The sequence below is a fragment of the Alternaria hordeiaustralica genome (assembly GCF_023758085.1).
Source record: "Alternaria hordeiaustralica strain BMP 2776 chromosome Unknown scaffold_37, whole genome shotgun sequence".
NCBI lineage: Eukaryota > Fungi > Ascomycota > Dothideomycetes > Pleosporales > Pleosporaceae > Alternaria > Alternaria hordeiaustralica.
The window spans coordinates 155900-178996 of NW_026056809.1; the positions used below are offsets into that span (position 1 = coordinate 155900).

At 52.2% G+C, this 23097-nt stretch overlaps 10 protein-coding genes across 10 annotated transcripts; 7 read left to right on the plus strand and 3 right to left on the minus strand.

The window, feature by feature from the left end:
* Nucleotides 1-123: 123 nt before the first annotated feature.
* On the plus strand, nt 124-868 carry J4E84_010176 (uncharacterized protein; the record flags this gene model as incomplete). Its single annotated transcript, XM_049392732.1, has 2 exons — nt 124-372; nt 422-868. The coding sequence occupies 2 exons, from the start codon at nt 124-126 to the stop codon at nt 866-868; spliced, it is 696 nt and encodes a 231-aa protein (XP_049239533.1).
* A 1622-nt stretch (nt 869-2490) lies between these two features.
* Nucleotides 2491-4105, plus strand: J4E84_010177 (uncharacterized protein; the record flags this gene model as incomplete). The annotated part of the gene is made up of 3 exons (XM_049392733.1): nt 2491-2665; nt 2716-3122; nt 3173-4105. The coding sequence occupies 3 exons, from the start codon at nt 2491-2493 to the stop codon at nt 4103-4105; spliced, it is 1515 nt and encodes a 504-aa protein (XP_049239534.1).
* A 654-nt stretch (nt 4106-4759) lies between these two features.
* On the plus strand, nt 4760-6159 carry J4E84_010178 (uncharacterized protein; the record flags this gene model as incomplete). The annotated part of the gene is made up of 5 exons (XM_049392734.1): nt 4760-4786; nt 4835-5150; nt 5206-5367; nt 5416-5749; nt 6147-6159. The coding sequence occupies 5 exons, from the start codon at nt 4760-4762 to the stop codon at nt 6157-6159; spliced, it is 852 nt and encodes a 283-aa protein (XP_049239535.1).
* A 26-nt stretch (nt 6160-6185) lies between these two features.
* Nucleotides 6186-7542, minus strand: J4E84_010179 (uncharacterized protein; the record flags this gene model as incomplete). Its single annotated transcript, XM_049392735.1, has 2 exons — nt 6186-6899; nt 6949-7542. The coding sequence occupies 2 exons, from the start codon at nt 7540-7542 to the stop codon at nt 6186-6188; spliced, it is 1308 nt and encodes a 435-aa protein (XP_049239536.1).
* A 533-nt stretch (nt 7543-8075) lies between these two features.
* Nucleotides 8076-8786, minus strand: J4E84_010180 (uncharacterized protein; the record flags this gene model as incomplete). The annotated part of the gene is made up of 1 exon (XM_049392736.1): nt 8076-8786. The coding sequence occupies one exon, from the start codon at nt 8784-8786 to the stop codon at nt 8076-8078; it is 711 nt and encodes a 236-aa protein (XP_049239537.1).
* Nucleotides 8787-9179: 393 nt separating this feature from the next.
* On the plus strand, nt 9180-10185 carry J4E84_010181 (uncharacterized protein; the record flags this gene model as incomplete). The annotated part of the gene is made up of 3 exons (XM_049392737.1): nt 9180-9509; nt 9564-9787; nt 9843-10185. 3 exons carry the CDS (start codon nt 9180-9182, stop codon nt 10183-10185), a joined length of 897 nt encoding a protein of 298 aa, XP_049239538.1.
* Nucleotides 10186-10492: 307 nt separating this feature from the next.
* On the plus strand, nt 10493-11685 carry RHP51 (RecA recombinase Rhp51; the record flags this gene model as incomplete). Its single annotated transcript, XM_049392738.1, has 4 exons — nt 10493-10570; nt 10621-10700; nt 10750-10817; nt 10865-11685. 4 exons carry the CDS (start codon nt 10493-10495, stop codon nt 11683-11685), a joined length of 1047 nt encoding a protein of 348 aa, XP_049239539.1.
* Nucleotides 11686-12066: 381 nt separating this feature from the next.
* On the plus strand, nt 12067-15780 carry J4E84_010183 (uncharacterized protein; the record flags this gene model as incomplete). Its single annotated transcript, XM_049392739.1, has 3 exons — nt 12067-14830; nt 14879-15179; nt 15231-15780. The coding sequence occupies 3 exons, from the start codon at nt 12067-12069 to the stop codon at nt 15778-15780; spliced, it is 3615 nt and encodes a 1204-aa protein (XP_049239540.1).
* Nucleotides 15781-16218: 438 nt separating this feature from the next.
* J4E84_010184 (uncharacterized protein) lies at nt 16219-17685 on the plus strand (the record flags this gene model as incomplete). Its single annotated transcript, XM_049392740.1, has 3 exons — nt 16219-16221; nt 16279-16443; nt 16510-17685. 3 exons carry the CDS (start codon nt 16219-16221, stop codon nt 17683-17685), a joined length of 1344 nt encoding a protein of 447 aa, XP_049239541.1.
* A 4395-nt stretch (nt 17686-22080) lies between these two features.
* J4E84_010185 (uncharacterized protein) lies at nt 22081-23051 on the minus strand (the record flags this gene model as incomplete). The annotated part of the gene is made up of 2 exons (XM_049392741.1): nt 22081-22945; nt 23047-23051. 2 exons carry the CDS (start codon nt 23049-23051, stop codon nt 22081-22083), a joined length of 870 nt encoding a protein of 289 aa, XP_049239542.1.
* Between the last annotated feature and the right edge of the window lie 46 nt (nt 23052-23097).

Here is a 23097-nt window from a genome sequence, read left to right on the forward strand (position 1 = left end):
CCCGACACCCGTCCCTTTGTTTTCGGGAGCCCAACTCAAGCATTAGCGTCATACAAGAGCCTCACGTACTACAAACACTCATTTCCACAACAGTTTGACTCAAACTCCAAACTCTGTACCACCATGATGCAAACCGTCGATCTATCGCAGCCAAAGCCCATACAATATGCATCACCACCTACACCACCGGCTTCCAATACAGGCTCGCCATCCAAGTCCATGGCTGTCATGAACGAGACCGAGACCGCCAAAATGACCATTTCAACCCACCACCACATCCTCATCGTCACCGGTCCAGCAGGGTGCGGCAAGAGCACTGTTGCAAAGCACCTCTCGGACCGATATGGATTTGACTACATCGAGGGCGACGAGGTTAGCCATACCCTCTCAATCTATCTAATGCGTACTGACGTCTTTGCAGTTCCACCCAAAAGCAAACATCGACAAGATGGCCGCCGGCATCCCTCTCAACGACGAAGACCGCTGGGACTGGCTCATCCTTCTACGAGACCAGGCCATCACTGCACTGAAGAACGGAGCCAAGGGCGTCGTTGTTACCTGCAGTGCGCTCAAGAAGAAGTACCGCGACGTCATCCGCACAGCCCGCCTCTACGACGAGGACCCAAACGCCAACGTACACTTCGTCTACCTCCGCTCCGACATGGAGACCCTCCTCGCCCGCGTCCGCGCCAGACAAGGCCACTACATGAAGGACGCCATGGTTGAGAGCCAGTTCGCTGCGCTGGAAGAGCCCGACGAGACAGAGTGCAAGCAACTGAAGGATGTGGAGATCATCGACGTCAAGGGCAGCATACAAGACGTTCAGCTACTAGCCGGTGCTGCTGTTGACAAGGTTCTTGCGCAATAGCACGACGCCTGTAGCATCAGCTGGCTCTGATCTCACCTTTCGTTACGTCTTCTTTTTTTTCTGGTCGGTGTTGGGCGAGTGCGCAGGAACGCTGTGCGTGGGTTGTGGCTCCTTGGTTTACTTAGTTACGGCGTTCTATCTATATCACTATACCCTCGCGAGACGGGACAGCATACATTGTTTGCGGAAATGAACAGTTACGACTTCACAACTTCTGAGCCTTGAAATGACCTATCGTGACTACCCACCGCCAATCTTTTCCCCTGCATCCCATGACATCGGTCGGAAAGATCTTCCTCTTGTCTCAGCCTAATGCTTGTCGGTTCCTTAGTGCCCGTTTTTACACGTGTGCGATCGAACTTCCGGTGTGTGCGGATCTACCTCCTAACCCCGCTCTTCGTTACCAGCAAAGGATGCATGATGGTCCGCGGCCTCTGCACCTGTGACAGCACACGCTGATCCTTAAGTTTCTACTAAGCTACTGACTAACCTTAGTCTTGCCTGGAGATGTCACTTTTGCAACAGACCTTCTTGTTTCTCTGCTTCGGTTTGTAAATTCGAGCTACCTCATGATCCGCACCTTGAAGATGTTAGCGAGAAGTCCTGTAGCACAGCACATAGTCTCATGGTTGCAAGAGTACTTCTATCCAGCATCGTCTCTCTCATCTCTACCATCATGTATTTTCTTCCACTGTGCCCTCGATGGTTCGGAAAGCATCTGCCGTTGCATCCTCGCTCGTGTGCGTATGCTCGTGCAGTAGGCAGGTATGTTCGTAGTACGTGCAGGGGTGCAGTGGAAAATGGTTGTAGCTCAAACGAGTCTAACGTCGTAGAAGCGGATGCGAAGTTTGAAGGAATGAAGCAGTTGCACTTGCAACCTCCACATTTGCTCAAAAAAGACTCATGAAGTTTCGAGAGAGCGGAAGACACAAAGATGCGAAATGCAGAAGGCGGCGGAACGGAAATAAACAGGGATGTTACGAGTGCGACGACGATGCAGAAAAGAACAGGAATTGTGCGAGTGCGACGACAGTACAGTTTCGTAAAGACTGTTCTTAGTCTATCTATTAAACACTCACATCCTTTCTCCTATTATAGCGTGTTTTCTACGTGGAAGGCTCGCTTCTTGTGCTGCGGAAGTCACGACTGGGTCACCCCCACCCGCAGCCACGGTGAACCGCATTGCGCTAATCCCTAAGCTAGCCCGCACCGTACGGCGCGTATTCTTCATCCTTGCATCCCTTGACTACTCAACCCACCATCGCGTTCGGTCTAAGGTTATTCGCGCAGCCCGTTTGATGGACTGTGGCAACCGCCTGTTCTCACGTTCCGATGTATGGGCTACTGCGAACGACCCACGTCGTCCACACGAGCGGCACGACTGCTTCGCTTGCGATCCACTGCATAGTTCACATGTTGGATATGCAGACGGTCCTTCCATCTTCCTGAATAGGTAACAGCTCCGGTACCTGGAAGATCTAGGTGCGCTGGATCAACATGCATCCAGATGTATTTGAGCCGCGGTGGCGGGTGGTTATATCCGTCCGAGATTCTTCATTAACAACGTTCGCCCGTTAGTGCACGTTGGCTTCACCCTTTGCCATCGTTCCATTGACACAAACATGGCATTTTTGGCAGGCGTCGCAGCTCTGCTGTTTGCTGTGCCGTCTATCGCGACGGGTGCGGCAATGAGCCTCTCCGGTGGAGAGAAGGTCGCCTGCTCTAAATTGACGTCTAAATACCCCGACAGTACCTTCTCACCTGGATCCTCGGGCTACTCATACGAGACACAAGAGCGTAGGATAATGTGTTTGAAATTAGGGTCGATATATACTAACAATTCACAGCATACTGGTCAGCTACGGTGTACAGCAGCCCTGCATGCGTCTTCGTTCCTCAAAATGCCGAGCAAGTTGCCTATGCCGTCACCACAATGACCGTAACCCGTTCCAAATTTGCCATGCGAGGTGGAGGGCATATGCCGATCCCTGGTTACAACGGGATTGATGGCTCCGGCGTATTAATCTCCTCTTCCAATATGACGACCTTGTCACTTTCCTCAGACAAGTCTGTCGTCTCTGTCGGACCTGGGAACAGGTGGAGAGACGTTTACGCTTATCTGAAACCATCTGGGCTCGCAGCTGTCGGTGGTCGTGTGGGCCACGTTGGTGTTCCCGGCTTGTTACTCGGTGGCGGCATCTCTTTCTACTCATCGGAGTACGGATTCGCTTCCGACAATGTTATGAAGTATGAGGTATGTCGCCAATCTTCTGTATAAAGTTATACATGACTAAAAATGGGTAGTGTGTGCTTTCAAGTGGCCAAATCGTCGAGGCGACGGCAACGAACAAGTACTCAGATCTCTTCTGGGCATTGAGAGGCGGCGGTAATTCGTTCTGCATCGTCACACGATTTGACTTGCGACCGGTGGAGGGCAGCGACGTTCACGTCGGCATCGGTCAATTCGATCAAACTCAAGCATCCGGCTACCTGGACGGCGTGTACAACTTTGGGAAATATGGAGGGTCTGACCCAAAAGCTGCCATCATCCCGACTATTCTTACCTTCCCCGCGGCGAACATGACTGTCTATGCGGCTGCAAAGTTCTACCACTCCGTCACTGACAACCCCGAAGTATTCGAGAACTTCACTGCGCCAAAGCTCACCCCAGTCGCTGATTCATACGCACTGCAGCCTTTGGCAGACTACATCTCAGCTACAGATGCCCTGCAGCCATTAGGGCTGCGCCAGGAATTCCGTACACTTTCGTCCGTTGTTGACCGAAAGGCCGTGCAGCTCATTCACGACACCTTTGTCTCCGGCGTCAACGCCAAGTTGCCCAGTGTTGCCAATCTCCAGGCTTCGATTACCTTCCAGCCCATCACGAAGGCATTCCTCTCCCACAGCGCGAAGACTGGAGGTAATCCCCAAGGCATCGATGTTTCGAAAGCACCTTTCTTTTGGATGGTGGAGAACTTCACCTGGTCTTCAGCGAGCGATGACGCGAAAGTGCGCGCTGCTGCTGATGAGATCACAGCGAGCATAAACAGCTTGCTGCGCGCGGGATCGTATAGCGCTGACTATCTCTACATGAACGATGCTGGGAAGGGCCAGCCCATTTTCCAAAGCTATCCCGCTGCCAACTTAAGGAGGCTGAAGAGTATTCGTACTAAGTACGACCCCCTCAAGGTGTACACCAACCTAATGCCTGGTGGTTGGAAGGTCGCCGATGCATGATGAACGATCCCAACGATCTGGTCCGGCGATTGTGTACAAAACTCTATCAATACAACTCATGCATTCCCTATGAATATACAGTGTATCACCCAACGTCTTCATTAATGTGCTTCACGATAAGCTTAATCGGGAAGGAAGGTACAACATAATCGCACCATGTCCACCCGCCAGATCGGTTCGGCCGCCGCGGAACCTAGGACGATGGCTTCGAAAAGGGCCGAGATCAAGTTACGGTACCGGAGGTGCTACTTCAGTAGGATGTTCGTAATGCGAGCAACACAAAATCCCATGCAGGGTCAGCTTGGAAGAATTGTGCCGTAATTTTGCTGCCACCTGAACGCGCAGCTGTACTTCGCCGTTCAACCCGTATCAACTGGTTGTACTTGGCTCGCCATCGAGTGCACGCTATGTACGGACGGAATTATCGAAGACTACCATGTAGGAAACGGCGTATCTGCGGCATCCACCGTCTCATAGATCAGGCTTCGCGATGCAAACCAGGATGGGGCCGAATGCGAATGCGAGTCTTGGTGTTGGGATAGTGACGAAGGCGAGATGTACGATGATATTAAGACTAGATACATATCTCGCAGGTAGGCCACTCGGATTGCAGTATCATTCTTCCAGCTGTGCAGACACTGAGTCAAGATCACGATGGCGCTCAGTTACACCGATCTGATGGTAAGTCGAACTACAACTACACACTTCACAGCTTTAACTCGTAGACAGCAGTTAGTATGGACCCTCTGGGGTGTATCATTTCTCTGCACAATCCTTAGAGGCTTTCTGCGACGGAAGTCTCAGCACCGACTCTTCGCAGACGACTACTTCGTTTTCTTCGGCTTGTTCTCCTTGACTGCCCTCTCCGCAGTCATCACATGCCTGCTGCCACAGTTCTTTCTGGCGCAGGAATACTCAAAAGCGGCTATATTGGATCCACTCACGCCGTTGCCACTGACGCCGGATGAATTTATCGGGAGAACGCGTACTTCGCTGAAGTTCATGTTCAGCCAGATGCTGTTGTTTTGGACTACTCTTTGGGCTGGTAAGCTGACTTGCTAGAATGGTGAGCAGGATTTCCTACTGATATGTCACTTTAGCCAAGTTCTCCATTCTTTTCTTCTTCAGACGGCTGGTAATAGGATTGCCAGTATACATGCGTGCATGGTGGGCGTCCTTCGTACTGGTCCTACTCTTGTATCTGGCATGCATCGCCTCCAATTTCCTAACATGCCGACCACTAACCAAGTACTGGAGCGCAAGTCAGTACCCCACCCCAATACCCTCAATCTCCCATCTAACCCGTACAGCTGGATGCAGCGACCCTGAAGACCTCATCCGAGCCGACGCATCTATCAAGTTCGCAACAAGCGCAGACGTTATTGCCGACGCCCTCATCATGCTCCTCCCTCTAAAGCTCTTACGCAAACTACAAGTCTCGCCCCAACAAAAGTTCGGTCTGGCAGTCATATTCTCCCTCGGCACCATCATTATCGCCTTCGCGTTCGCACGCCTCGCACAAGTCACAAAAGCCACTTCGAACCCCGATTTAACGGCCCTTGCTGATGGACCCGTACTACTCAGCATGTGGAGTCACATCGAGTCATCTGTTTCCGTCATCGTTGCTACGCTGCCGGCGTTCAGGTACTTGCTCAATGGCAAGATGGGGCGGACACGGCCGAGTCCTTCGAAGCTACCGGTATATGGTTCTGCACAACCTGCTTCATCGGGAGAGCAAAGCAGATCTCGTCGTGTGTATAGTATGCGTAGGTGGAGTCGTAAGACTACTTTGAGATTGCCGAGCAGTGAGCAGGATAGGAAGGGAAGTAACGAGTGGGGTAGTGAGACAGAGTTGAGACCGATGGCTGGGGTCGGAAAACAAGTTGACATTACCGTCGAGCGAGAACTGGGGTCGACGCGGCAATCGCTTCCACAGCGTTCGGATTCATTACCAGGGCTTGGGAAGATAGTTTAGAAATGGCATTAGTACTTAACCATTCTCGCGTTTCGAATTGTGTTCAAGGCCAGTGACCCATTGCAGGTCTGTAATTTAGAAGAGCTTGCCATCGCTCTCTCTCTCTCAGTCCTCGTGGCGCACCGTAGCCACATTCCGTAAACCCGGACGCAATCTTGCAAAAGCGAACCAAACCAGCAAAGCCACCACAGTCTCAGCGAGTATCGCGAACCGGAAAACACCAATACCCAAACCATCAATAACAGCGCCAATCGCAAATGGCGACAGAGCTGCCCCGACCTGCCCAAGAGAAGCCACAAAAGACACAGCAGCAACATGCAGCTCCGCTGGTAACAGCCGCGTAAGCACAACAACACCAGAGGGAAACATAGGACCCATGATGAACCCCAGCATCGTCATCAACCCCACAGACGCAGCCGAAGACGATATAGCAGCGAAGAGTACGTCGATGCCGATGGCGATGAGGAAGTACAGTCCTGTTGCGCGACGCACTCCCATCTTATCCGTAGCGAAGCCCAGAGTCAGTCGTCCAACCGCCATGCCAATCCAGTACCCTGAGGAAGAGAGACCAGCCACGTAAGCGGTTGAGTGGCGGCTGCGCAGCATGAATGAGACGATCCAACCCGAAATCGCTGTTTCAATGCCAACGTAGGTGAGGAAGTACGCTGCGCAGAACCAAGTAGCTCTGTATTTGAATACGGCTTTGACGTCGACCTTGGGGTCATGAGATCTTGACTGGTTGCTTTCGCGGTAGACCGACGCAGTTTCATTGCGGAAAGCAAAGACCAAGACCAGGAAAGAGAGAGCGCATGCTCCAGCCTGCAACCATTAGTCTCGGAAGATTAATATCTCAAATCCGGTAACTCACTAGTATTGAGTACCAAGTCCACCACATAAACCCCCTAGTCGTCAAAACCGTAACAACAAACGGCCCCAACGCCCCACCAACACTATAACTCCCATGCAACAGCCCAGACACCGTATTCGCCTTCTCCATACTCCCAGCCCACGCACACCAACTCCCATCTAGCAGACCCGTCCCCAGTCCCTGAAACGTGAAAGCAAGTAACAAAAGACCGAAACTAGGGTGCGTCGCTGCAGTCGCCGTAGCCAGGATCTGCAGCAGCGGACCAGCTACTGCAATTCCCCTTTGCCCGAAGCGGTAATGAACGGTATCGCTACATTGGGCTGCGATGACGTAGCCGATGGGACTGACTAGGAAGATGGATGAGACTTGCAGGTCTGTGAGGTTGTAATGTCGTGAGAGGAGGGGGAGGACGGCGCCGATGGAAGAGTTGAAGAGGCCGAGTGTGACGAAGGAGTACATGGCTGCTGCGATCTTGAGAACGAGTCGCGTATCCATGGTACCGTCGTTTGCATTTTCGGTTTCTTCTGAGTGGCCAGTGGGTCGTGTGACGACAATGAGAGGAGAGGTCTCGTTGTCGGCGCGTTGATGGGCCATGTTGTTGCTACGTCGCGCGTTCGGGACGCGCTGTTGCTGTTGGAAGGAAGGAGAGGATGTTAGTGTCAGCTTATCACGAGGTCATTCTTGGTGCAATGTGAATGGGAGGAGTCTTGGGTTGAGTGTGTTTGACTCGAGATAGATGGTATGTTGTTTGATAGTTACTTTTGATGGAAACTGCGGTCGTTGTACGGCGCTACAAACAGGTAAGCGCCGCCGAGCGCCAGCCAATGACATCATCAGCAAGTCGCGTCCTGCGATGTTCATTGTCTTCCCGCAGAAGAGCCCGTCCTCGTACGTGTGTCGATGTGGATATCCACAGTATGTAGCTTTTTGGTACCAATAGGTTCAAGGCGGCTTGTTGGCTATATCGGCATCAGTTAGGTACAGGCTTGCCAGACCGCATGTATGTGTACCTGCGCAAGCGCAACTACTACCATATCGGGCCGGCGTTGCAAGTGTCGTGTCGACGATTGCGCTCGTTTGACTGTATGCGCTGCCCTTGAAAGGTGGCTGTCGGGTGCTGCGACGACTCAATCCTCGTCGTCTGATGATGCATATCCCAGGCCGAGCGAAAGTGTGTTTCCAGGTTTGGATGTCGATTGCCCTGCTGGTGGCTTGGTTGTGTTTACGGACGTTGTCGCAGGACTCTTCGAGCCGTTGGCACTCGTTGCTGTAGATGAAACGTTTGACTTGACGCTCTCAGACTGCGCGGTCGCTTTTCCTTCGTCCACAGACTTCTTCTCTTCTAGAACGGAACTCGACTTCCTCAGCTTCACACCCTTCAACAGACCACCTTCAGCTCCCTTCTTCCTCTTCCGCCCGACTGCTGCCCATTGCGGAGCATCCTCATCTTTGGGCGCTTCTGAACTCTCTTCTTCAAGACCTTTCGCCCTCCTCTCGGCTTCTTCCCTTTGCCTGCGGAATAGATCCAGTTGTTCGAAAGTCTCTTTCTTCACATTGAGCTCCTCCTGGCGCTTCTTGTCCAAGACAGAATCCAAGTAATCGGCTTCCTCATCATCTAGAGCAACATGCAGCTTGTAACGCGCCTTTTCCTCAAATTCGGCCTGTTTCTTGTCTTTGTTGGCTTGTAAAACTTCGAAAAGGCTCGTTCCATCCTGTTGCTTCGCTAAGTCGGCTTTGGCGCGCCGGGCATCCTCAATCTCTTGCTGGGCCTTTTTCCATTCGTCATCGCGCTCGACTTCTTCACCCGCTTTGCCGCCACTGACGAATCCTGAAGACATTGCGGTCCACACTTATACGGCTAGCGCAGGATGCTGAGGGCGGTGCAGTGGATGCAGGAGTTGAACGGCAGAAAGGGAAAGAAGTAGAAACTGTTCCGGCTTCCTCATGGGCACTAGCGACAGGTGGATCGTTCTCCACACCCCACCAGTTTAACCTCGCCCGCGGGCAAATCGCGACGTGATACGTGGAGGTTTTATGCCGGTGCTTAAAGTTGCTCGGTGGAGATAGCGATGCAATGGGTGAATGTTGGCCCTGACGTAGGAGGGGTACACAACGCGTCGGCTGTGCCCCTCGCTCAGCTCACCATTCAAAAGTTTGCGCTTCCTGCCACTTTCCCATCTTCTTACATCCCAAACTTTACCTTTCAATTTATGATTCGTACTCTAGCAAGAATGGCACCCAAGAACTGGACTAAGGAGCACTTCACGCTCAACACTGGCGCAAAGATCCCCGCTGTCGGTCTCGGCACATGGCAATCAAAGCCTGGTGAGGTTCGTGAGGCTGTCAAGGCCGCTCTCGAGGGAGGATACCGCCACATCGACACCGCGCTTGCTTATGGCAACGAGAAGGAGGTCGGCCAGGGTATCAAGGACTCTGGTGTTCCCCGTGAGCAGATCTGGGTTACTACCAAGCTTGACAACCCATGGCACAAGCGCGTCGAAGAGGGCATCAACACCTCTCTGAAGGACCTTGGTCTTGACTACGTTGACCTTTACCTCATGGTATGTTTGTCAAAGTCCAATTTCCCATCAGGCGAAATACTTACAAACCTCCAGCACTGGCCTTCATCAACCGACCCCGATGACCTCAAGAAGCACTACCCCGACTGGGACTTCAAGGACACCTGGGCTGAGATGCAGAAGCTCCCCGAGTCTGGCCGCGTGAAGAACATTGGTGTCTCCAACTTCGCCATCCAGAACCTCGAAAAGCTGTTCGCCGACTCGCGTACCAAGATCACACCCGCCGTCAACCAGATCGAGCTCCACCCGAACAACCCCTCGTAAGTTAATTACCAACGGCTTACCCACATGCATGTAAATTAACAGTGACACCAGACCCAAGCTCCTCGACTACCTCAAGGAGAAGGGCATCCACGCCACCGCCTACTCCTGCCTCGGCTCAACCGACTCTCCCCTGTACAAGAACGAGAAGCTCAAGAAGCTCGCCGACAGCAAGGGCAAGTCTGTCCAGCAAGTTCTGCTCATGTGGGGTCTCCAGCGCGGCTCCAGCGTCATTCCCAAGTCTGTCACAGCATCCCGCATCATGGGTAACTTCCAGCTTGATGGCTGGGAGCTGACGGACGAGGAGATGAAGGAGATCAACGCGCTGCCTGAGCGCTTCAAGGTCTGCGGTGACTCTTGGCTGCCGGTCAAGGTCTTCTTTGGCGATGACGAGTAGGTCTTTTGAGGGGACCGATGGCTTTACGTACAATGATACCATGAATGAACAAATCGATGACAACATATGATCTTGAGCTGCCCAGTGCGTGGTGCGTGTGTGATGCTGCGGAGTAAAGTCGGGAATGAGCGTTGGAGCCTGTTCCGGGGTTGGGTGGCGATTTGTCATGTGATCTCGCGTTTTGGCGCTTACGAGACGCGCCTGATCTAGATTCCCGCTCGCCACTCATCCTTCCCTTCTGCACAGCACATTCACAAATCCAGTACAACCACCTTTCCATAAAATTTACCGTCTTTGATCCGTCAAGATGAGCGCCGAAGAAGAGCAATTCGAGGACAGCACCATGGGTGGCCCTGGAGCCCCCACTCCCGTGTCTGCGCTTGAGGTAGGCTTTCTCGGCCTTTGGGCGCGCGACAGACACTGACAAGACCTCAGGGAGTCAACGGATTGACTGCACGCGACATCAAGTTGATTGTAGAAGGCGGCTTCAACACCGTAGAGTCCATTGCCTATACGTATGCAGACCACTAAACAGGAATTGGCCCCGCCACTAACGCCAGGCAGACCACGGCGAGCCCTCGAACAAATAAAGGGCATTTCGGAACAAAAGGCTTCGAAGTTGCTTGCAGAGGGTACGTGGCCATGACAATGCTCCATCGCTTGTTGCTTACTTCGATAGCATCCAAACTCGTCCCTATGGGCTTCACCACGGCTACCGAGATGCACTCCCGCCGCAGCGAATTGATTTCCATCACGACCGGCTCAAAACAACTGGACACACTTCTGGCAGGCGGTATCGAAACAGGTTCCATAACGGAGATATTTGGCGAGTTCCGAACGGGAAAGAGTCAGATCTGCCATACCCTAGCCGTTACCTGCCAGCTGCCGTTCGACATGGGAGGTGGTGAGGGCAAATGCTTGTACATCGATACTGAAGGTACCTTCCGCCCAGTCCGTTGTCTGGCTGTCGCAAATCGTTTCGGACTCTCAGGCGAGGAAGTTTTGGACAATGTTGCTTATGCGCGCGCATACAACTCGGATCATCAGCTGGAGCTGCTCAACCAGGCCGCACAGATGATGACGGAAACACGGTTCTCGCTGCTCGTTGTCGATTCTGCCACCGCACTATACCGTACAGATTTCGCTGGACGTGGAGAGCTTTCTGCCAGACAAACGCATTTGGCCAAATTTATGCGCACGCTACAACGGCTTGCGGATGAATTCGGTATCGCCGTTGTAATTACGAACCAAGTCGTCGCGCAAGTGGACGGTGGACCAAGTGCCATGTTCAACCCTGACCCCAAGAAGCCTATCGGAGGTAACATTATTGCACACGCAAGTACGACTCGTCTCAGTCTGAGAAAGGGTAGGGGAGAGACGCGTGTATGCAAGATCTACGACAGTCCGTGTCTGCCAGAGAGCGATTGCTTGTTCGCGATCAACGAAGACGGTATTGGCGACCCCAAGGAGAAGGATCTGGAGGAGAGGAACAACAGGTGATGAGGGAGATGAGGTGCGAAGCGCCATGGAGCCGTGGCGATCTAGAGCTTTTGGTTTTACACGATTTACGTTTATGCAGCCGTATGATATCCTAATACATTACCTGAATGAATGCGCATTCTGTCTATCAGTACTGTCTGACTTATAGTGGGATTGAACGGCCATACTATGTGGGGAGTGAGATAATTGGGTTGTGTTCAGGGTAGCCTGCGGTGATGGACAAATCGTCCGTGCACCAGCCAGCTTCGCGCATCCATCGTCGCGCAACGATTGTTTTCGTGAGCTTCACCTCCGCGCGACCGCCGCAACTCGACCCCAAACGCGCGCCATAACCTCTCAGCCCCCGCAACGACGGCCGAACCCCCTTCGCATGCGAGCACCATGGTCCAACATGGAGGCACGTGTCTCTACAAAGAGGCGCGCTTGAACATTGAGCCCGCCTACCCTGGCTCAACCATCGCATTTTCGATCCCGTCGCATTCTCCCTTCAGCACACGATCCAGCGTGAAGCGCAGTGTAATCACAGAATCTTATGCGGACAAGGACGAGGAAGACTTCACAAGGCGCCATCTCGCTACAGATGGGTCCATGTACTTTCGGCAGCACCATGCCTACCCGCGCAGCTTCCTCTGGCGGGTGCTGGACAACAGGAAGATGCTCGAGATCCAGGCGACCGACTTCGATCACGACTACACCGACAAGTTCGAAGCAAACTTGACGCTCCTCTTCCAATTCCCCGCCCCAATCCGACCCTTCTGCGTCGCTTTCGCTGAGCCCGCCGACCGCGATGCATTGACCGTCTTTGCAATCACCACGGGCAACGAGCTCTACACGATTACCCTGCACCGCGACTTCTTCGCCAACCCCGCAGCCTCGGAGCAGGAATCGGAGACGTGGTGCAAGAGGTTCGAGCCGGCGCTCTTCAGCGGGCGCATACCCTACCGATTGGCCGCCGCGAGCGCAGACGAACTGCTTGTCACACTCGACGACGGGGCCATCTGTCGCCTGATCTGGGACAAGGCCAACAACACTTGGGACGGATCGCGGTACCAGCAGAGCAATTGGTCGGTGCGCGGTCTCCTGTCGTGGAAAGCGCAGCCCACGGTTCGCTTCGAGAACGCAGACTTTGCTGTATCAGCCGCGGCCGCCGTCGCGATATCACCAGACAGCAAGCACATCCTCTCAGTATGCCTGGACCACTCCATCAGGGCGTGGAACATAGCGTCAGGCAAGCCAGGCGCGCACATCGACCTCCTGGGTGCCGACGACTTCGCCATGGAGAAGTCTCATGGCTCATACTCCATTGGACCTTCGCAGTCAATGCTGATGGCTGTTGTGAACATCCCAGGTGGTGTGGGAGGCGCACTATACCACGTCGTTACGTACTCGCCAAAGCAGCATCAGTTCAAGTTCTGGGGCGTGAGGGATGCAGACGACCAAGAACACGGATTCTACGACGCTGCGCAAGACTCAGAACTTATCCCGCCGATCGACGAACTTATGAACACGACCGTATGGACACTAGAGGAGTTCCACATCATTCCTGGGCCTAACACGTGGAGAGGTTCAGAGATCTGGATACGCGCCAGGTCTGGACCAAGCAGCAAGGTCTACTCCCTCAAATTCGATCTCACTGACTACGCCGAACAACGAACACAAACGTGGAAGAATGATTGGGTGTCTGTGGATTCGGGTCCTCTGACCGTCGAGGCATTGAAGGTCAATCCCGCGAACCCAAGCGAGCGGGAGTTGGAACCGGAACAGGATCTCTCTAATGAGTGGTACGAGTTTTTGTTCTACCCAGGCCGCTTCTCGATCGCGACATTAGAAACTGCGTTGCGCATATACAGGAGAGGCCTGGAGGGGATACGGCACCGGTCAAATCGAGTTCACAAAGGGTCACTGAAAGAACGTCTGGTCGCCACGCTTGTCGCCCTCGCGATTGAACGTGGTCAGGGCGAAGACTTCAGCAAAGACCTGACAGCGGAGTGGCAGGCATACTACGGTTTGGTGAAAGACTTGCATAAGCGGAGGGGAGAATCGTTGTCACTCAGTTACGACCGCGCTACTGACAGGCCGTGGCTAGTGTTGAGCGACCACATCTCTGCGATCAGGAACTGCAGCGAGTCGGAAGTCACTACACTGAATGCAGCAGTCATCTCGGGTTCGCGTACCTTGAGCAAACCTCTACGGCAAACTCTGGATACATCGGAATCTCGCGACGTGGCACGTCTGCTGAATGCCGCAGCTTCTTTCCGCCAACGACTACCATACTTCGTCCAGCAGAAGGTCCAACGTCACATGGAGATGGACCTACTTCAGAGCCGGAACATCACGATCTTGGATCGCATGGAGTGGATCGAAGGCAACAGCGAGCTTTCTCAACATGTGACTGACGAAGATGTAACGACTCTTGTTGAAGAGCTCGGTATGGAAGTCAAGGACCTGGGTACCGAGACTTTCCTCCGCGCCATCAGGAAACTGGACTACGAGCATGACGGCAGGCCTCAGTCGAGAAAGCAGATCGCGCGGTACGGGCTGAATGCGTTGTCATGCGTTTCCAAGGAGACTCTGGAGAACGACCACAATGCTTTGCTTGATCTGCTTGTCCTGCTGCTGTTCATGTTCATTGAGCTAGAGGGCGAGACACATGAGGAGTGGGACGCGTCTGAGGTGTTTGCCGAGCTTCTACTGCGGTATAAGGACTGCATGGTCGTTTCTTGGCTGGCCCGTACAGTGTGGTCTCACCAGACTGGAACAGGCTTAGCATCCGACAATCTCAATCGCATGCTGAGCGAGACATACAAGACTGGCATGAAGTTACCCATCACCCAGACGGTCCTCGAGGGAATTTACGGAAGTCGTGCCTTTGAGGTGCCACTACCAAAAGACCCGAAGGCGGGTCTACTTACCCACTGGAGTCGCGGCTGGTTGTCATTCATCTTCGAAGAACACGACTTTGAAAACGCTGTGGAGGATATGATGGGGATACTCTTGTATCAGCAAGAGTACGAGCTCGCCAAAGATTTTTCCAAGTTTCTCACGGAAGGTCACTGGGCGTCGTATCTGAAGGGACGGCTGTATCTTGCACTAGGTAACAAGGAGTTGGCTTCTGTATGCTTCCAGAAACCTGCATACTATCTGGGTAAGTCTTGGGCATGCGATTTTGCCACGAAGATACTAATTTCTGTAGCTCTCGGTCCCATGTTCGACGTGGCGGAAGAAGACAAAGCAAACCTCATATCAGAAGTGGAGCGAAACTCGTTCTCCGAAGGCCTGGCACACTATTACAGTCATGTCATTGGTCTGTTCGAGAAGGCCAAAGCATACTCTTACGTTGCCGACTTTGCGAAGCTGGGGCTGCGATCTTTGATGGGCCAGGAAGATGTGGAACTGAAGACGGACCTGCTTCAACGGCTGTTCACCGCTTCGATACAGACATCTAGATTCCAGGATGCATACGGTGCGCTGATCAGGCATCGGGACACCGCCTTGTAAGTCGAAGAACTGTTTCCACACAACTTCGGATACTGACTATTTCCCAGAAAACTCTCCGACCTGCAGACGCTCATCACATCCATGGTAGCCCAATCGCAAACAACCGAGCTTCTCAAGTTCCCCTTCGTCGGACTAACAGATTCGGTGGACACCATCCTCACATCCCTCTGCCAAAAGACACTCAACCTCGCATCCGGACCGCCCTACCACCAGATCCTCTACTCCTTCCGCATCTCGCGCAACAACTTCCGCGGCGCCGCATCGATTCTCCACGAGCGCCTCCAGCGCCTCAAGACAACATCAACCAAGATCCACGACCCAGCCGACGAGTCCCTGACACAGTGCTACCTCATGATCATCAACACCCTCTCCTCAGTCAGCAAAGAAGACGCCTATATATTGGCTGAGCAGCGCATAGAAGCAACCGGTGGCCCGCCGCAGTGGGGCATCGGCCAGGGAAAGAAGCTGCTTAGACGGCAGATCATCACTCTGGATACCCTGAGGAAGGAGTATCAGGCGGAATTGGACAGGATCGCGGCGATTGAGAGTGGCCAGTTTCCTTTTGTGGATCCGGTGGATGATATGGATATCTTGTAGGGCTTGTTGGTGTTATAGCGACGGCGTTCTTTGGCGGCTTTTGCGGGATTGAGAAAGGGATGGGTGGGGGGGTTATGTAGATTTGCTATCTGGCTGGGTCCGAATTGGATCGTGGAGTGGCTGGATGGTATTATGAGAATCCAGATCTTGAGTAAATGATGGCTATGGTGATTGCAGTTTGTGATTCGGCAGTGTTTGTCCTGTGATTCGTGAAGAAAGTGATCAGGTGAGAATCCAGGTGAGATGCAATGACGCGCTAAAACGCGTGCGATGCGGGACGTCGCGAACCTCCAGGTAGGTGCGTCGCAGCCGCTGGAAGACAGCAGCCATCAACCGCCCCTTCAGATCCTCACGCCTCCAACCATGGCGCAATAATTTCTTGTCCTCACCCTAATCACCTCGCCAACTACAAACAATCCTAAACGAACCTACGCAGCCATGGTACGCACCCGCCCTCTTACCCTGCGCGCGCGTCCCTCCACTAACCCAAACACGCAGAACTCCAAATCCCTCCGCCGCCTCGCCGCAGACCACGCCTCCCTCCACACCGCCGGCCTGCCCCCAAATTATCTATTCCCACCGGGGTCCGACGATAATAGCTCAGACCTAACTACGCTTGACGTCCTGCTCGCCGGTCCTGTTGGCACACCCTACGCAGGCGGCGTGAGTAATCGCCGATGTACGAACTGCATGTGAGAACAAACACTGACTTCGTACACCCATCTTTAGGTATGGCGCCTCCACCTCGACATCCCACCCACATACCCCACCGCACCGCCCACAGCGCAGTTCCGAACACGACTATGGCATCCGAATGTTGATGAGGCGACGGGGGCGGTGTGTGTGGAGACACTGAAGAGGGACTGGAGTAGCACGCTCAAACTCCGCGATGTGCTTGTTACGATATCCTGCCTACTCATACAACCAAACCCAGCGAGTGCGCTGAACGAAGCAGCAGGCAAACTAGCCACAGAGGACTGGGAGGGTTATTGTAGGCGGGCGAGGCTTATGACGGATATCCACGCCGCGATACCGAGGGATATCGAGCAATACGTGAGGGAAGCACAGATGCGAGGCGAAGATAAAACCACAGAGCCGGAACAAGCCATCGCGAAACCACATTCAAAAGGCAAAGAAACAGAGCGGGTTAAAATCACGCCTGCAGGACCCAAACTCACGCGCATGAAGAGTGAGGATGAGGAGAATAGGAGTAGGAGGGGTGGGACTCAAGATGCGGAGAGCGGGACTGAGGACGACGCGGTGACTGGGCAGAGGGGTGGGATAAGGAGGAGTAAGGTGCCTGAGTCGCGCAGACAGGGTAATGTCTTTGGGATTAAGGGCTTGGGCGATGGGATGCAGCTTGATTCACCACCGCCGAAGAGGATTTTCGCTGTGCCGGGTGCGCATACGCCGCCTGTTTCTACGCCGAACGAGAACGGGAAAGAGAAAGGGGATGGGAATGGGGATGGGGTTGGAGATGGAGAGGAAACAGACCCGTTTACGACTGTCACGTCGAAACGGAATACATACACAGAGTCCGACGCCGATCCTCGATTTCCCGCCACCACAGGAACAGGAAGAGAGACAGGAGCAGACACCGAAACCCCCGACCTCCTCAAATTCTCAACTCAAAACCCCTTCGCTGCTATACAACCAAACAACCAAACTCACCCTCTCTTCAGAGAGTTTTCGTTTAGTTGGGAAGATGCGATGGTGGTGCATGATGCTGGTGTCAAAGAAGATGCGAGGGGCATGGGAAAAGCGGATGTACGCAAGAGACACGCGACGGAGGAGTTCGAGAAGAAGGAACGGTGGGAGATGAAGAGGTTGAGGAGGGCGGGAGGGGATTTGAAGAGGTTTAATCGGGGGGATTGGGGGGTTAGGGTGGGGGTTGGACGGTTGTAGCTTAATGAGGGATGAGGAGTAGGGGTGTAATGGTGGTTTGCATAGCGATATGGCGTTTTGATTCATGATCAATGATGGATGTTCACGGCGGTTGCAGTTGTTGATAAAGATGGGATGGCATGGTAGTAAGGTGGTAGTGCGATAGTGCGGTATACCCTATGAAATACACTCCTACGATTCGCGATGTCATCCTTTCGTATTCAAATCCTCAAATAGGGCGTTGACGATGATCATCACCATCGCCTACACATTGGATGAGGCTCATCGCTTCCTGGGTATATTACACGCTCACAACAGACTATGGAGACTACCGGCACCGAAGTCCAGACATGATTCTGTTTTTCATTGTTTTCGACACATCGGAACCAATCCACCATCTTTGGTCGCACCCGCTGTTGTGGTGTATAAAGAAAGGAAGAAGAGCAGTACCGCATAGATAGTGCTTTTATATCCCACGAGTTAGCTCTCTTTCGGTGTCCCTGGTTCATAACCGATGTTGCGTCATCTCTTGGTATGACAACACAGCACCCACACAGACAGTCATTTACAGTCTGCATTGAACTTTCGATCTCATCACTTTTCTTCTTTTATCTTTTTAGAAATGGGCACTCGCATGTCAAGCTCTGCGGGCTAATTCGCGTTTTGGAAAAAGAGGAAGAGAGGGCAAGACCGAACACATCGCTGCGAGCTAATGCGTTTTTTGGGGAGGAGCCACCGTCTCCATAATCGACTGGTTTTGTGCTTTTGGAGAAATAGGAGGAAAGTGGTGGATAAAGAAGAAGGGAGAAGGGAGGCGGGAGGGGGGCTTTATAGTAGAGCCGAGGACGAGGGCGCTCGCACATCAAGGTAACATAATTGCATTTTGGGTAGAATGGAGAGTTCTTGATGATTTTTGGTATCGTTGGTGTGGCTCGCGGAGAAGGCCGGGACACATGCCTTCCTTGTCATCAGGTTTTGGAAGAGAGGCACAGCCCACATGTTTGTCTGGACGTAGTCTTTTGGAAAAAGAGGAGGAAGATGGAGGATGTAGAAAGAGTAGTCCCGCAACCACAGGAGGTTTTTACATGCCGGGGCAGAGGAAGTGGCGACCACATAGTACATGTCCCGGATCATTTCTGGTAGAGGCGGGCTCGTCGCGGTGGCTGGACGAGGAGGACAGAACATGTCATTATCCAGGTACTATTTTGGAAAGAAGAAGGAACCATGGGGCGGTTCCATATCATTTTAGGAAAAAGAGGAAGATGCAGTACGTTGAAGGATGAGTACTCCAGTCGCGAGCAGAAGGTTTTGTAGTCGAACCTCGCGTCGTTCGTTCTCATGTTGGCAAGTCTTGCTGTTTTTGTACGCTCATAGTACTTCAGGGCGAGAGAAGCTGGCCATGCCAATGTGGGGCGGCGGTTTTGGAGAGCACAGGAACACCCATGAGTGCTGGTGGTGGTATTTTGAGAAGAGAAGGCGCAGTCTCCATACGCGTTCGATATGCGACTTTTGAAAGAAAGCGCAGTGCTGCTCTCATCGCAGGCCATGGTGTACTTTTTGGAAGAAGAGACACAAACACCATGGCCTTGACATTTCGACATTTTGGAAAATAAGATAGAAGTGTGGATGTAGAGAAGAAGAGAAGAGCCGTCGCAGACGAAGCTTTTATACATGGACGACGCACGGGCGGCGCGCACACATCATAGCGTTGGTCTTCTTTTTTTGGTACTGAAGTAGCATGTTCGCAGGAGCAAGACACCGTCATGTGTCGATTTCAGGATGATTTTGAGAACGCGAGGGAGGAGAGGCGAACACATCGGTGTCTTGGTAGTAGATTTTGAGACGCGAATCCACAGCGCCATGAAAAACTCGTTCTGAGGTTTTGGAAAGAGGGATAGAAATGTTGGATGTAAAAGAGAGCAAGGCGCAGGCACTTAGCCCCATGTACATATACTTGGTTGTTCTTTGGAAAGAGGGATCGAAATGTTGGATGAAGAAGGAAGAGAGATACAGCAACCGGAAGAATCGTTTTATAGACGAGCCGAGAAGACGATGCTCACATATTCTATCTCTGTTGGTGTTTCCGTATGTAAAGGCTAATTTCCCGTCGCGCGATTGCGCTTTCATGATTTGATTGGCTATGGCTTTGGATAACACAGGAGACCAGAATCGGACTCATGTTTCTTTGAACATCTGTTTTGAGAGAGGAAGATGACTGCTGCCATCAAAATTTTGATGTCATTTTGAGAGTAGAGGATAGAATGTTGGGTGTCAGGCCGGAGGCCTCTTTCATGACCGCTACCCTCTCAAATTTGAAACCGCAGCACACAAAGGTGAACACTTGCGCATTTCGCAGCGACCACCACACATTCTTTTCTCTTGTTCGACTTTGAATAGCCGCTTGGGTTTTTGTGGGCCATCTTCTGCCGTGAAGCCTCTTCTCGAGGTTTTTGAGTTCGGACATCGGGAAAGGACATGGCTGCTTTTTCTGCCAGTTTTTAGAAGAACGAGCAAACTTCTTCATCGAGGATAGGAATATCCTTTTTGGAGACTAGAGAAAGAAGCGAGGAGTTTCTGGGAATGAAAGAGTGTGCAGAGAAGCGGTATTTATACCTCGAGCGACTAAGAGAATGACAGCGCGGAGGCGGCGCAGGTCATGGGCTTTGGAATGCATCCTTTGGGCATTAGGTCGACGCTGAAGGGCGAGCTCCCATCAAATCGATTTGCTTCAGTTTCGGAAATGCGAAAGAAAGAGCCGACCATGATTGTTGTGGAGAGTGGTTTTTGTGGAAGAGCAGTCCTCTTCATGTAATTTGCGAAGACGTCTTTTGGTGTCGCAAAGTGCAATAATGAATATGAGGGGACGAGAGATCGCACTGCGATAAGATTTTACATCGAAGCCATGCAGTCATGTGGCCTACGAAGTTTGGAGGGTTGTGAGCGCGTGAAGAGCGTAGAAGGCCAGCCACTTCTTCTCATGTTTGTCTTGCGTTCGGTTTTGAGAAGCGGGAAGACACGAAGACTCATCAGTTGTAGTCGCATAACTTCAAAGAGAGCACGCGAAGACGGAGGCTCTCCATATAGCCAGGTAATCCTGTTTTAGGTAATGTTTTTGAGAAAGTTTGTTGATGAGGGAAGTCGCAACGAAGAGCGGATTTTATAGCTGGTTCACAGGCTCACGTGCAATAGCGCATTGGGCGAGACGCAATCATGCCATGCGTTGTTTTTGGATTTTCATATGGGGTAATTGATATGGCGCATGATCATATCGCTCCCATGCAATGGATCAGACTGGCTTTGAAAATGGCCTGGAAGGAAAGAACACATCGGTCTCTTGACGAGTGATTTCGGTGGAACACTGGCCACAGGCCATAGATCTGTTTGTTGATATTTTGAGAACTCGAATCTAGAGGCTGGTTTTGATATTGGCGAGAAGGTCAGGCCGAGGGTACACATTTTGTAGGAGTGATGCGGCTGGTCTGCGCCCACATTGGCGGTCCAACTCGCGTCATGCGGAAAGATTCCGAAGTCGCCCGTGCACTGATGCACGGACAGTTTTGTATCACCCTTGACTTGTGCTAAGACTGGTGCACCTTTCTCTCTCATCGGAAGATATCGCGTCTCATCAACTCAGCACTTGTTCAATTGCATGCAAGATTATCCGAACAAATACAGTTGTCAAGCGGAGATGTCTGACGAGTACCCTGAATTGTCTGATCGGCTCTCAGAACCGTCTGACGACAGTAGTCACGATAAGGATTATTTGTATCACACCGACGTTGAAGAACGCCGATACTGAGAATCGTGGCTACCTGAAGATTGCTATTCGCCGCCACAAAGGGGTTTTTTATTTCGTATGCAGAATGGCACGTACTAAGAACTGACTTTCTGGTAGAGAAGAGCTAATCCGACTTGCCTGGCGCGAACGAGCGCAATGCCGCGGACCTGACAAGACTGTATTTGACAATTTCTTCTTCTATACTCTCAACCCCGTATTTACGTTCTCTCTTCGGGTAGCACACCCCATGATGGTCCCCCTAAGCGCTTCATCATTTGTATGCGCTCCATCATCTCCCTAGGATACATCTCCAGGGGCGGATAATTAGCTCCATGTTTGGGTTGCTTTCCTCCATATTCATCGTCGCTGTCTCCATCTTCGTGATCGCTGTCTCCGTCTTCGTCCTCGCTTTCTCTTTCTTCATACGCATCGTCGTAGTAACCATCGTCTTCTGGAGGAGACATGAATTTCTGGAAGTCTTTATAGCCCCACCTGCGCCTAAATTGAGGTAGATTGTTGGCAAATTCTTCTTTGTAACTGAGCGGACCGTCTGCTAGCATGCTTTGTTCGATGAAGTTTCGGTAAGGTCGATAGTATCCCGATTGCAGTGTATGCTCTTCCTTCTCCTTTCGTCATGGTTAGCATGGTCTCACATGAGATATGTGCAGACTGACCTTTTGCCAATCCTCTTCGGTGAGGTAAAATAGTCCTTGCATCTTCCGATCATCCTCACTCGACATCGTCTGGCACATAATTGTGATAGAAGAGCCAGCGTATTTCAGATCGTAAAGAGGTTTTCTCATTGCCTCCAACACGTTAAGAACGCTACGCTCCACATTCAGGAACCCGATACGCTGCGAAATCTCCATCTCGTCCAGCCCAGAGTCTTTCCACTCCGTTCTTGCTTCCCCATACCATCGAGGTTCGTCGGGCGAGATCTGAACTCGAACGTCAAGCTTAGCTTTATGTTCCACGAGCGAAAGCGCAGACTCTAGGTCACTGTGTGAATTACCGAGATTCGATAGTTCTCTCCACAAGAGTTCCTCGGATCCAATTGGCATTCTCGGGCAGATATCAGTGACTACGATCCTGATGTATATCTGCCGGATAAACTTGTACGGCAGTACACCCAGGTTGAAACAGTCCTCTGCCAGTAGCGGCATCAACTGCGGTAAGCCCGGACGTTTTGAAGCCCAATCTGGCGAGATGGCTTGAGTGCCCACCTCGAAAACGTTGGTAGCATAGTAGCATTCCGCCGCTTCGCGTGCAACCTCGTAGCCCACGTAAGATGGGCAAAATACCTTGTAGTCTGATGTGACAAATTCTTCATCAGATGCCGTACTAAGACCACCCAGACCGGATCCAAAATACATTGTCTCGCAGTCAGCAACAATGTACCGGTATACTTCATCTCGTACCTCTCGGGGCACTTTAGCGTATAGTTTGGACGCAATCTGACGGACTTGCTCGCGATCGCGCTTCGCTCTGAAGATTTGTTGTTCCCTGTGACGGTGTCAATTGGGGTGGGCGCCATTTCGTATGCAGGTGGCTGTACTTAGAGGGCTCTTTGAGGTTCAATCGCTTGTGGAGCATGCGCACTGGACGCCATTTCCATCGCTTGTGTAATGGGTTTAACCCATCTGGGTCTCCCTCTG